Source organism: Anarhichas minor, unplaced genomic scaffold, assembly GCF_050575085.1.
Source record: "Anarhichas minor isolate MPS153535 unplaced genomic scaffold, ASM5057508v1 ptg000005l, whole genome shotgun sequence".
NCBI lineage: Eukaryota > Metazoa > Chordata > Actinopteri > Perciformes > Anarhichadidae > Anarhichas > Anarhichas minor.
This window is the reverse complement of record NW_027466451.1, coordinates 3,412,360-3,425,778: the sequence shown is the minus strand read 5'-3', so window position 1 is coordinate 3,425,778 and position 13,419 is coordinate 3,412,360. Positions and strand designations below refer to the sequence as shown.

General features: G+C 41.8%; 1 protein-coding gene across 3 annotated transcripts in view; it reads left to right on the top strand.

The window, feature by feature from the left end:
• The first annotated feature begins 866 nt into the window (after positions 1–866).
• The window catches only part of ckap5 (cytoskeleton associated protein 5), a 48,233-nt gene continuing 35,680 nt past the window's right edge, over positions 867–13,419 (top strand). For 2 of the 3 annotated variants that reach the window (XM_076076308.1, XM_076076307.1), the window contains exons 1-15: positions 867–1,015; positions 2,352–2,447; positions 3,730–3,923; positions 5,363–5,569; positions 6,579–6,750; positions 6,853–6,985; positions 7,103–7,203; positions 7,321–7,434; positions 8,323–8,427; positions 8,993–9,082; positions 11,340–11,504; positions 11,634–11,762; positions 11,872–12,036; positions 12,201–12,302; positions 13,163–13,273. In XM_076076308.1, coding sequence (XP_075932423.1) covers positions 2,391–2,447; positions 3,730–3,923; positions 5,363–5,569; positions 6,579–6,750; positions 6,853–6,985; positions 7,103–7,203; positions 7,321–7,434; positions 8,323–8,427; positions 8,993–9,082; positions 11,340–11,504; positions 11,634–11,762; positions 11,872–12,036; positions 12,201–12,302; positions 13,163–13,273 — 1,845 coding nt within the window. In that variant the 5' untranslated portion in view covers positions 867–1,015; positions 2,352–2,390. The remainder of the gene's footprint in view (positions 1,016–2,351; positions 2,448–3,729; positions 3,924–5,362; positions 5,570–6,578; positions 6,751–6,852; positions 6,986–7,102; positions 7,204–7,320; positions 7,435–8,322; positions 8,428–8,992; positions 9,083–11,339; positions 11,505–11,633; positions 11,763–11,871; positions 12,037–12,200; positions 12,303–13,162; positions 13,274–13,419) is intronic. The other variant, XM_076076309.1, reaches the window with a different exon arrangement.

Sequence of the window (13,419 nt, the reverse complement as noted above, 5' to 3'; positions counted from 1 at the left end):
TCTGTCCTCACTGTCCCTTTTAGTGCTGTTCTCCTGCATGCTTACCACTCTACTTTAGTCACAGTGCTACAGTCCGTTGCTTTAAATAAAAAAACATCACAGAAACAACATAAAACCATCATAACACATACAGTAAGAGACATTCGACATTGACAACACGGAAGATTAGAGTGCTAAATGCCCAAGTGCTAAATTGCTTCTATATGTATTGCATATTGCTCACAAATTATGTCAATGCAAAGGCAATGCACGAAATTAACAAATGATGGCGAGATTTTCGTAGTTACAGGAAGGGCTTAATTTCAGAGCTGCCAATCAAATTTTTACCAAGGATAAGGACGCGTGATGGTCCAATCAGCAAAGAGATGTTATACCTTGGGGGCGGGCCGTAATTCAAATGCAACCAATCAATGGCGTTGTCCAGTGACGAATAACAAATCCGCTAATGGCTAAACTGTATAAACCGTGAATCCAGCTTCATGTGGGGGGTGTACAGGGGTTTCCTATTCTGTGTTTCATTCTTCATGCAGTGAGACTCTATACAACATCTGGATTAAGGATTAAATAGAGGAGGATGTAGTGTTAGTCCGTCAGGGTGGTGTCCCTGTCTCCGCCCCTCTTCTGTCTCTCCGCCCGTGAAGGCGTTTCAAAAAACGGCAACAAGTTAGACACAGGCAGCAGTGACTGGACCGGAAATTGGTGTTCATTTGTATTTAATATAAGAGTGTAAAATGTCTCAGTTGCACAGAAAGACATGATCAAATGAAATTCGTTTCTGCTATTTTGATTTACTCAAGGCGTTTACTACTGCACAATATAGGTCAATTAATTAGGTACACTGTATTGAGCAAGAAACGTTGTCTGTCAGTTTTATTTAGAACCGGAAGTGATTTGTCTTCTGGGTGGCACTGGCAAAGCTTGTATAAAGCTCGGCTGGGCTTCTCTCTAGTGATACCATTATCACCGTCATCTAACTGGACAGCCAGCATCTCATTGTCCTCTAGAGACATAACAGGTATGTCAGTGATGTCCGAATGTTTGCTTATTTTGGTTAAAACGTGGCTTTTGCTCTGAGCTAGAATGCTAGGCTGTTGTGTTCAGCATCTGTCGTTGTGAACTGCGTTGTTAGGCCTGGCTGTGTTGGCGCTTGTGGAAGGTTACCGCTAGCTCATAGCCTTGTTTCTAAGCAGCTAACGGCGGCTACCCACCGCTAGCAAACTATAAAGTCTCCCTATGAGCATCTGCCGGACCAATACATTTACACCAAATACGCTAACGAGCCACATACTGGTCGTCAATGTGAGCTGCGTGTATTTAAGCTGTAGAGGCGTTATCCAGAATGAGCGGGGTGACGTGCTAATGTAGCAACTGTCACAGTCGTTGCTAACTTCGCTAGTTAATGGCGCTCATATGACTTGCTAGTAGTATACGACAGCTAGATAATATGGGGACCACTCCTAGTCTGAGCAAACTGAGAATAGCGTTGGGAACAACCAGTTAAGTGGTTGGCTAAGTTAGATGATAGCCCAGTTTGCAAACGGCTGCTAATCTAATTGATTATGACTGGCTGTATTTGATGGTCTAGTTTTGAAATGCCCGTCCTACTCAACCCCCTGTGTTCATTCTAGTATGCACATTAAACTAGCAATGTTTTAATAGGGCTAGGTGCTCTTTGCATCCAGAGGTCTGCTATAATGTTTGTGTCACACATTATTAGCCATTGTTGTGAACTTCTACGGATACCGGCTCAATATGCCCATACAGTATTAACACAATGAATTGCTAAGCTTGCATTGCTTATGTGTAGGACTGGCTCCAAGCTGACAGTATTTTTGCCGAGATGTTGATGATGTCTTTGGCCTGTTTACCAGACTGGTTTGGATCGATATGAAATATGAACCCATAGCCCTCCCTGAATGTGCATTAGACCATTTCATTCTAATGCTTTCAAGTGGAAGTGAGTGCATATCAGGAGGTGACATTGCAACTGAAGGCATTTCTATGAGTCTGTTTAGTTGACATGTGGATGATCTGTATTAAGCTACACCCCCTTGCAATTTGGAAATTGTAGGACAAGTTGACTCTCACCACTACGGTCCTAATTATTGGAGTGTAATAGCTTCTGTGCAGTCCGAATGTTGTTGAATATCCCAAGCAGAGGTGTGAGTGAGGCACCTTTTTTTTTTTTTTTTTAAGCTAATTTATCTGATGAAAGTGGTGTTTTCGTTTTCAAGCGGTGGTCTGCTGTCACCAAGATTGTGATACATTTTAGGGCTCACTTATTCCCCCAGCAGCAAGTCACAGATGAAGTACAACAAATGTAATTTTATTTCAATAATTCTGTTTTCCAGTTGAGTACCTTTGGGGAAGCCCACCCCAGAGTGGCCGCCATGGGGGACGATAGCGAGTGGATGAAGCTTCCCACCGATCAGAAATGTGAACACAAGGTGACTGATTCACTGACTAATATTTGTCCTCAATGCAGTTAACTTCAATCTCATTCACTCATTTTATAGACGACCTTCAAAGTCAAATAATGATGAGATGTTTTTCATATCTCACCCATATACTTTCCCCATCAGTGATAAATACAAGTGAGAATGATGTGTAATGTTTTACTGTTGTGTAGATTTTGAATCGGCTAATGGTTCTTACTCAACAGCTGGTATTTACTGTGGCTCATCCACCTGATAATCTTTCTTACAGACTGGCTTGGTCTGTTCATTTTGATTGTTATCCCCTAAAGTCTTACATTTTGGATAAAACTACCTGTAATACACAAATCGAATCCAAGTCAGAAACTCAACCTGCAGCATGCGCAAGACCGCTGTGACCAGAGGGGCAGTTCTGGGTCGTATATAGTTTCAGACTGTATACCGATATTCATTTTAATATACCGCCGTACTCAAAAATGGCTGTGAAGAGCGCTACAGCCTGGAACCCTTCGGGTGCATGGAGAGGGTACCATATTAACGGCAATGTACTCAAAACTCTCCTGGTAGCAGCACTCCTCACAACTATACTACAGTGTGATGGTTTATTAAAAGAAAAAATAAATTATAACCGGTATACCGCCCAGCACTACATGCATGCATACACATGTTTCCACAGGGGCCCAAGACGAGCCAAACGCCGGCTCTAGAGAGGGGCGGGCCAAACGCCGGCTCTAGAGAGGGGCGGGCCAAATGCCGGCTCTAGAGGGGGGCGGGCCAAACGCCGGCTCTACTTTACCTGAAGGCTGCTGTAGTTCTCTGACACACTTGGAAGGGGAGGAGTGAGCAGAGGAGTATTCAGTCGGATGCAAGCTCACCACTAGATGCCACTTTATCCTATACACTGCTCCTTTAAAGGATGAGGCTGGTGATAGCTATATTTTGCTTATTGTCTAATAATTCCATGACAAGACTCAAACCAACAGTGACATTTATCTTTATTTCTTTTAAATTCCAGCCAGGAATAAAAGCAAGAATATAATTTGCTTAACATACACTTGAGGGAAGATGACATGTTAGGAGTGTAGGACTTAGCCCCTGTTCGTTACACAGTCCTCCACCTTCCCACCAGGTACCGGATAGATGTTTGTCCAGCCATGCTTCTCTTTCTGCTTTTTAAGAAAGATGAATCTGTTCATGCACATCTGGGTTTGCCTTAAACTCCTGGCTGTTGTGGACTTTGTATACCCCTTTCTCTTTCTGGCCTTCACCTTCTCTCTGTCTTGCTCTTCTTCAGGTGTGGAAAGCTCGTCTGAGTGGTTATGAAGAAGCTCTGAAGTTGTTCCAGAGGATAACGGATGAGAAGAGTCCAGAGTGGGGGAAGTACCTGGGACTGATGAGGAAGTTTGTTACTGACTCGAATGCTGTGGCTCAGCTTAAAGGCCTGGAGGCTGCCTTGGCCTTCATTGAGAATGCCCATGTAGCTGGCAAGTAAGTGATGTTTGCCAAAGGAATTTCATCTGGGGTCTGTGTTGTTTAAGGTACTGGAGAGACAATCAAATACAGTACAGATGCATTCAAAGTAGTGGTGTGACGGACCACGGTTGATCAGTATGGATCACCCCACGCTGTTCAGCACTCACGTCAACCGCCGATTAATTACAGTTTAACGTTAATCACCGCAGTGTGAAATAAAGTTTTACTGAGTGTCATTATCTGCCAATATTCAGTAAAATATGCGATCAGGACATCTGCATTTATGCTTTTCTAGTTGCTGAACTCTCACGATGTTACAATGTAAACGACTAATCTGTGTTTAAACTGACCGGAGGAGAACGAAGGTTCTGTTCACTTACATTATGATGTGTTCAGGATGTTTTCACAACAACATGAATAGATATTGGAGATGAATTATGAGCTGTTTACACTAGCTCTAAGTAGATTAAAATACATCATTAAACTACTAATGACAAGATCTGTTTTTATCAATGAAAATACAATCTTGTGTGTTTTTATGAGGGAAAAAACACTAAGTAAAGTAAAAGGATAGCCTTTTTAGAATTATTATTTTTAATAGTTTACAGAGTGGTTAAAATAGTGTGGTTCCTTGTAAACCAGCTGCTATCATCGAACAACAATATGGATCATCAACGATCGGCAATTAGTATCGGCAACAAAATAAAACACGATCAGGGATCTCTAAAAGTTCAATTTCGCTCCCTTTTTTTTTTTTTTTTTTTTCTTTTGTTCTGATTCCATCTTTGATCCCAACTGTGAGTGTTATAATCCATTGCACCACTAATTAACAGATCATTTTTTTTTAAAGAACACTGCAGTTTGTAACAGACAGGAATTTACAGCTCTGGGAAGTTCTCACGGCTTTAACTACTTTAACTTTTGGTGTGGCGACTGTGAGGTCAATGGTAGAAATGCGGTGTTCAGGTTCCAAGTAAAGTAATCGCTAGAAATGTGAATTTGCATGTATTTGAGAGGCCAACGCAGTGCCTTTATGGATAATGTTGAATTTTCTAGATGACTCTGCGTTGCAGTTGAGAGGGCAGCGTTTTTTCAAACGGGGCTTAAGTCGTTTTTACATACAGACGTTGGTACAACTGTTGGCTACTTCAATATATATTTACTTTTGAGCCTCTGAACATGTGATGACTGTGTAGAAATGGCTGTAATTCCTAAACGGTTATTGTGATATTTTAGTTTTATCCATTGAATTAAAGCTGAAAGTCTTCACTTCAAACACATGTTGACTGATTCGTTTCAAATCCATTAGAGTTGTGTAAAGAGGCAAAATTAGAGAAATTGTGTCACAGTCCAAATACTTCTGGCCCTGACTGTATATGTATGACGTAAGGCAACCTGTTAAGAGTTTGTCCAGTGTGTTCTGACGTTGAGTTTATCAATGTGCTCTGTTTCAGGGCGTCGGGGGAGGTGGTGTCGGGCGTGGTGACCAAAGTGTTCAACCAGCCAAAGGCCCGCGCTAAGGAGCTAGGCACAGACATCTGTCTGATGTACATGGAGCTAGAGAAGGCAGAGGTGGTTCAGGACGAGCTGCTCAAAGGCCTGGACAACAAGAACCCCAAGATAGTGGTGGCCTGCATCGAGACACTCAGGAAGGCTCTCAGGTCAGCGTTGCTTTCTTAAATGCATTGAAGACGATTTTGCTATGTAGAACACGTGTCTTTATTTAACAGTCCTACTAGCCGTCTCATCTATAAAGGCACCATGGTACTTTATTTTCACTCTGTTGTTCGTGTAATGCAGATAAAACGACCATCCCCGATGTTATTACTTATTTTTCATTATTTCTTTTTTAATAACTGATAATAACGGTGTGCTACTTCAGCTTTGGCAGCCATTCATGAATGTCCTCTTTCTCTTTGATTCTGTTATGGTTCCAACAGCAATTATGGCATTCCAAAATATGAGTGCAGTGTGTGTTATGGATAAGAATTTTAACCGTGTAGATTTTATTTTATTTTTTATTTATTTTTTTATTTTTTTGACGATCATTAATGAATGTCAGCGTGGGCCGTTTTTATTGAAAGCCATTGAGACGAGAACCCGGACCGAGCGGTCCTTGTGTACGTTACTGTGCATGGAAGTTCTCCTCACTGGGACAGATGTGTGCTGGAGACTGTCTTCAGGACCCCTAAGATAAACTGGAAAACACAACCAAGACCAGCAGGGCAATATTTGAAGACTTGAGTGAGAGCCACTAACAAGCTGCTCGTGTGCAATGCATCCTGGTACATGTAGGCATGAGCAGGAGAAGTCAGCTTTCTCTGTCAATATAGCTTCAGTGGACTACATTTACAATCAGCACTGAAAACATAATGATTTAACGCTGGCAAACTTTCCCTTTAAAAAAAATGACTGAATGATGCACCAGACTATATTATTTGACGTTGATGTAAAGTAATATGAAAGGAACATACTGGCATACTTGTCAATAATGGTCCAGTTCTGTCCTGGTGTAACAACATTTTAATTTTTCAGACAAACTATTTTCCTTAATTCCTTTTAATTGAAAACAATATTCCATGTGTGTAAAGTATGTTTAAACTTAATATACTGTCTTGTCAAAGACACTAACCATTTGTCCCCTCTCGGTCTCTCATCATCTTCCTCCAGTGAGTTTGGATCGAAGATAGTGACGTTGAAGCCTGTAGTGAAGGTTTTGTCCAAGCAGTTTGAGTCCAGAGAGAAGGCGGTGAGAGATGAAGTCAAGCTGCTTGCTGTAGAGATCTACAAATGGATCCGAGATGCTCTGAGACCACCACTGCAAAATATTAACTCTCTACAGGTGGGACACACTCATCATTGCACACACTTGCCCACCTTTTATTGTTCAGCTTTGAAAATCAAGTTAAACTAAACGATGCTTGTCTGCTCTCTGTCCCTGCAGCTGAAGGAGCTGGAGGAGGAGTGGGTGAAGCTGCCTTCAGCTCCTCCCAAACAGACCAGGTTCCTGCGCTCACAGCAGGACCTGAAGGCAAAGTTTGAACAGCAACAAGCCCAGGGAGGAGAACTGTCTGATGGTAGGTTTAAGAAGGTAGCTAACTGCTAACAGATTTCTGCATACAAACTTGTGCTTTGATGTTGATGGGTTCTAGAGTGACGGCCTGCTGCCATCTCTTTTTCTGTTCCTCTTTCAGGAGAGGATGAGGTGGAAACAGTGGCAGCAGTGGATCCTTATGAACTGCTGGAAGCCGTGGAGATTCTGTCCAAGATACCCAAAGACTTCTATGACAAAATAGTACGTAGATTACTCAAAAATCCCTTCAAAGCATGAAGTCTGTGTTAACTGGCCAAGTAGTTAATCCTTTCTGTCAGCATGTTTCAGTATGTGTCCTTCCTCTGTCTGTGACTGCAGGAAGCTAAAAAGTGGCAGGAGAGGAAAGAAGCTCTGGAGGCTGTAGAGGCTCTGACAAAGAACCTCAAACTAGAGAATGGAGACTATGGAGACCTTGTCAGAGCTCTGAAGAAGGTAAAGACGTTTTCATTCTACATCCACACCACTACGCTTTCGTTTAATACCGGGCTAACGGACTATCTCCGTCCACACGGGCGTTTCAGCATGATTTGTGAAGTGATCTCCGTCCATACTAGCACGACTGAAAACGAATATCAGTTTTATTTTATTTGTGTTTATTTGCTCTTTGGCGTCATTCGTGTTAGATGAGCCGGAGAGGAGGAGTGGCTTATCTCCATGGAAACCGTTATCAACTAAGCCATTTATTTCTGCCATCAACCGTGGAAGAAATGACCACTATTTCTGCTTAGTACTTGTTGTGGAAGTCCCAGATGTGGTGTAATCACTGTCTAGCAAGTCACATGTCGGCTGTGTACTACAGCTGTATGAACTCAAAAATGTTTTTTTTAGTTCTCTCCACAAGTAAACTACTTTTAAAATGCTTGTTTTCTCACTGGAGCTCGGATCGATTGATTCTAGGCTATGCTAACATTGTAGCAGCTCCATCAACACTGCAAATAACGTCATCTAGGCATAAATACGGCTGCGTTGTTTTCATTGTTTGTACCATGTGGTTTATACATGTGCATTTATACACATAGTTTCGTCTGGTCTCTACTAATATGAGTTATCTTAGAGCTCTGGGTGAACACCTTCGACTACAGTATTTTTATTCCTCCATTTTCTGATTCAGCGACATTAGTGATGACAGGAGGAGAATCTTAATGCTGACAGCGTCTCGCCAATTTCTCGTGATCATCATCATTCTTGACACGATGTTGCGTCTGCTCGTGTCCATTCGCGTCTTTGTATTGACTTCATATGTAACCTCGCCAGGCAACAAATTTCCGTTGCATTTGGTGTGAACACAGCATAACGAGACTTACTGGGTTTATGTTTCAGGTTGTGGGGAAAGATGCCAATGTGATGCTGGTGTCAGTGGCAGCTAAATGTCTTGCTGCACTGGCCTCTGGTCTCAGGAAGAAGTTTGGAACGTATGCAGGACAAGTAAGTAAAGTAATCTCTTCATACTATGACGATCTTTTGTTTTCTCAGTGAATTGTCTCAAAATGTCCAGGGAAAGGTTTGTATTGGCACCTAAAAGAGTGTTTGTTTTCATTCCAGTGAAACTAATGGGTTTAATTGGAACAAAGAACTCATTGGCATTGCTGTTTTCATTTGACAGAAAATGGCCACAGTGGTTATCAGGCATCTTCACAACTTTATATTTGTTTTTAACGTGGAGTTTTTTTTTTTCTTTATAGTTTTTTTTGTATGTATAAAATCAAGAGACTAGTTACTTCATAACATTTTCAAACACACTGCCAGAAAGCAGAATGCTGGTGCTGCATTCATGTGGGTGTGAGAGAAATGGGTGTAGTCGTTAGATAACTTTATATTGGATAATACCAATACCATTCAGGATATACAAACTACATGGGAATTTAAGATTGGCTGTTCATACTATTTTCCAGTTACCAACCCATTTAACTGGTCACGTGAACAAATGACAGTTCTATTCCATGTACCCAAATCCTTGATAAGTGCTAAATTAGATCTGTTGTGTTTTTAGGTGGTTCCAACTATTCTGGAGAAGTTCAAGGAAAAGAAGCCTCAGGTGGTCCTGGCCCTGCAGGAGGCTATTGATGCCATCTTCCTCACTGTAAGTTCAGTCCTTAATTTGACTTAATCTTTTGTGAGCAGCTCTTCTTGAATCATCCAATGAAATGTTAATGAGCGTAATAATCGAGGAGTTGGTTACTGTGACAAAACCCAGCTCAGGAAAGGCAGAAATGTCTGTGTGGCTCTATGTTAAACAAACCTGAACATGTACAGTTGAAAATCTCTACTCCTTATCTGTAATTTCACTTCAAATATGTCAGTGCTTTTTCTGCTCTGTTTTCAGTTTGGTTGGTTGTTCTTATCATTTACATAAATACACCAAAAGTGTTATGAAGCGCGTCAAAGTCCGGGTGCTCACGCATCTCTGTAAACGTGGAAAACAGTCGATCAATTTTCCAGCCATTGAAAACTCATGGAAATGAGAGAAAAAGTCAAGTGTTCTGGAAAATGATTTCAACATACTCCTATTTCCCTTTAGCTCAGAACCAACTTTCTATCAGAGCTCCCCAATGTTGACATGGTTTAGCATGGTTCAGTTGCTAAAGTAGCCATGCATGCATGCATACGTCTGCAGCTGTGTTTGCATTCTTCTATGATATATTTTACATCATTTCTAAGCACGACTTCCACTGAAAATGATCTCTCGAAAGGATCTGGAGCAGTGGAACTGCCTTAGTGCCTTTACTCTGACCTTGATTTGATTTTGGAGCATCAAATGAAGACACGGGCTGCTTTTTTTTTTTTTTTTTTTTTTTTTTTTAATTTATTTTTTTTTTTTTGGCAGCCTGGAGAGACCTAAAATCCAAAACTAAGATTTTTCTCAGAGGACAATATTTAATGAAAGAAATTATGAATTGATAATAATACTGCTGCTTTAACCGGTTAAAATGACAAATGTCGCCGGCAGTAGGTGACATCAGCTATCACTACTTAATGTAACAACTTGTTGTCGGGTTTGTGTGCCCTACTTGGCTCCCGGTATTACTGCTTGCAGCCCAAGTCTTTGTAGTAAGCTTGCTGCTACTAATAATAAGGTTCCAGTTAGCTGACCTTTGACTGTTTGATCGGTAACATTACACTTAACGCCGACGTCTGCAGTGAATAAGCTGATTATAACTTAACGTTCACTATGAGGAGTCAAAACTCTGCAACGGTTTAAATATAAATTATAGATTTATGAACAAGATTAAACAATCACTTTTGATGTTTTAAAGGCAATTTCAATTATTTTGATAATGTAGAAAAGCACCATTTCTGTCCATCTCTCTAATAGTTTAGTCCAGTTTATCACGTATGTGATATTGATTCTAGCACCCAGCAACACGCCAAGATCACATTCTGGATGGGTAACTTTAGCCCACCACTCTGAGGGGATTCATGTTGGCCTCCAATCTGTCTTTTGTTTTGCCTCCAGCTAACACCATGGGGTAATCATGACATCTGCTCTAAAACGGTATAATTAATGATGATAATTATTACTGATAATTAGGGTAGGGACAATATATTGATACAGAAATATATTGTACTACTTCCTCTAGTTATAGATACACTAGTGCCAATGACAAATGCAGGTGCTCTAAATGGCCACGTGGGCACGGCTGAAAAGAAACTACTCGAGTCTTTAGCTCAGAGCCCAGAACCTTGTGAGCTGAGGAGAGTCCAAATCTAGATCCATGAACAATACATTTGTTCATTTCTTTGTTTATCACAGAGATGGTCAGACGGTGCTCTCAAACCTCTATTTTAACATTACATCTAGCGGGTACAGTAATCTATCAAATATTCATCAAGGCCGACGCCCATGGGTATTACTCTCACTAGATCTACTGCTATTAAGACTGATTTTTAACTCTACATGGTTCCACTGACACAAACACAAACAGTCCTCTGATTTGGCCTTTAATTATTTGATCAAAATGATTTTGTGTGTATAAAAACATCTGGTTTGTCTTTGGGCCTCACACCACACCATTTTGCAACAAAGGTGATTTAAGAAGCAGCCTTACACAATGTGGTTTTTACTTTGCTAACCTTTTTCGTTAGGCATACTTGTATCCTTTTAATCATGTTAACTGTGCAGTAAATGAAAACATTATTCCTGCTTTTATGCTCTGCTATTAAAGGTGCAAATGTTTTCTTCAGCTGGCTTGTCCTGACTCTGCTGCCTCACCTCGTGTGTTTCTTATTGAGCACTCTACTGACTCTCCAGACAAGCTTCTAGAAGATGCCCTAATCTAAATTGGATGGATTGTAATTTTATGTAATGTCATATTTAAGGTGACGTCTTTTTCTTCCAGACCACTCTTCAGAACCTGTCTGAGGACATTCTGGGTGTGATGGACAATAAGAACCCCTCCATTAAGCAGCAGGCCGCTCTGTTTCTGGCCCGCTCCTTCAGACACTGCACACAGGCCACGCTGCCCAAGAGTGTCCTCAAACCACTCTGTGCTGCTCTCACCAAGGTACTCGTCTGCTGGCTGGAAATGTCTCAACAGTTAACTACCTTTTCCTCTTGGTAATGCTGTACATGATGTCATTTCAAATGCCATCTTTAAAAAGCATACCTGTGCTTTTCTCTCTGACCGTCTCAGCAAGTGAATGACTCTGCTCTAGAGGTGCGTGACGCCGCCTTCGACGCTTTGGGGACGGCCATGAAAGTGGTGGGAGAGAAAGCTGTAAACCCTTTCCTGTCTGATTTGGATAAACTCAAACTGGACAAGGTAAGGACCACTAGAAGACGGTTAAATAAATTCAAACAAGGATAAAGCGCCCATTTTAATTGTAGTGAACTGCTTACCACTGTCCTTTTCTTATTCCACATGTGAACAGATAAAGGAGTCTGCTGATAAAGTGGAGCTCCCTGGAGCGAAGAAGGGTGCAGGAGGAGGAAAAGGGGGGGAAAAGAAGGCAGCAGCTAAAGCTCCTCCCCCTGCTGAAGCTCCACCTAAATCCTCTGCCCCACCCAAGAAGACCCAAACTGGTGCTGCCAGCAAGGTATGCTCAGGGTGATGCACATATAGAAAACTAAAATCAATCGAGAAACAACTTTGTCCCCTGGTTCTACCCAATGTTGCTGTTATGGACATCATGACCCGATAACTTGGTCGCATTAAGGGTCTACAGTTGTACTAGAAGTGTTCCGTATCTCTTTTCTGCAGTCGTCAGCAGGCCCATCGAAGAAGGCCAAACCAACCTCTGTAGTTGGTGGAAAAACCAAGAAGAACCCCGAGAGTAAAGAGTTCACCGAGAGCGAACTCTCAGTAAGTCTGTGCATGCCTTTTCCTTTGCTTTGCTGCTGAAGCTTTTGTCACAGCCCGGGCCCCCGCAGTTCCTTAAGTCTTAAAACTTTTTAAGTGCAGTTCTTGATACTCAAGTTTTAAAAATGTCTTCAGAGTGTATGGAAGTGTAGACGGGTCTGTATTGTACCCCTCAGAATCTGAATTCCTAGATGATTTGAAATATAAATCAGTGTTGTGGTCTTTTAGAATCTAGGTGTGAAACTACAACCACATCAAGGTTTGTGGTTCAGTTTTAGATTTGAGGGTTTCATTTAGTTTGTCAAAGTAAAGCACAGGTGGAGTTGTTAATGACGATGCTGGCCGCGTTCTTGTTAAGTCACAGGGCTCTGGTATTGTGCGTGCTCGCTCACTGACATGGCCTACTGGGACACTAATGGAATGGAGCCATTGTTAGTTATTTACAGCTGTGTGCCTCTGCTGTTTTTGACAAGTCAATGCCTGCATTGAAAAGGGTCTATTATGGTGAGCACCAGGGTGGCTGGGGGTCAGAGGTTGAGCGTGTCCTTCAGTCTAAAGATTGGCGGTTTGATCCCCGGCTCCTCCAGTCCTAGTCAATTTTCTTTACTCCCGCTCCTGTAGGCTGTGCCTCCAGTGTGTGAATGTTAGTCTGATCGGCAGGTGACACCTTGCATGGTAGCCCCTGTCATCAGTGTATGAATGATGACATGTAGTGTTGAAGTGCTTTGAGTGGTCGTAGAACTAGGACGGAGACTAAATTACCATTTTAGCTCCAACTTTAAGCTTTATCAGTACATTGTTGTTTGACGTTCTAATGACTTAAATGTGTGTGTGTGTGTGCGCGTGTGTGTGTGTTATGTCAGACTGAGGTGTGTGAAGAGCGGGCTGCGGGTGTACTTCCTGCCTCCTGTCTACAGCAGCTGGACTCGGCCAACTGGAAGGAGAGACTGGCCAGTATGGAGGAGTTCCAGAGGGTGAAGTGTTTTCTTCCTTGATGACTGTGTTAATTCATACATTTTTATGTTTGCATGAAAATGATGGTGCCCGTCACATCACGTGAGTTCTTAACCAGGATGTCTCATGTGTTCAGTTCTTAACCAGGATGTCTCATGTGTTCAGT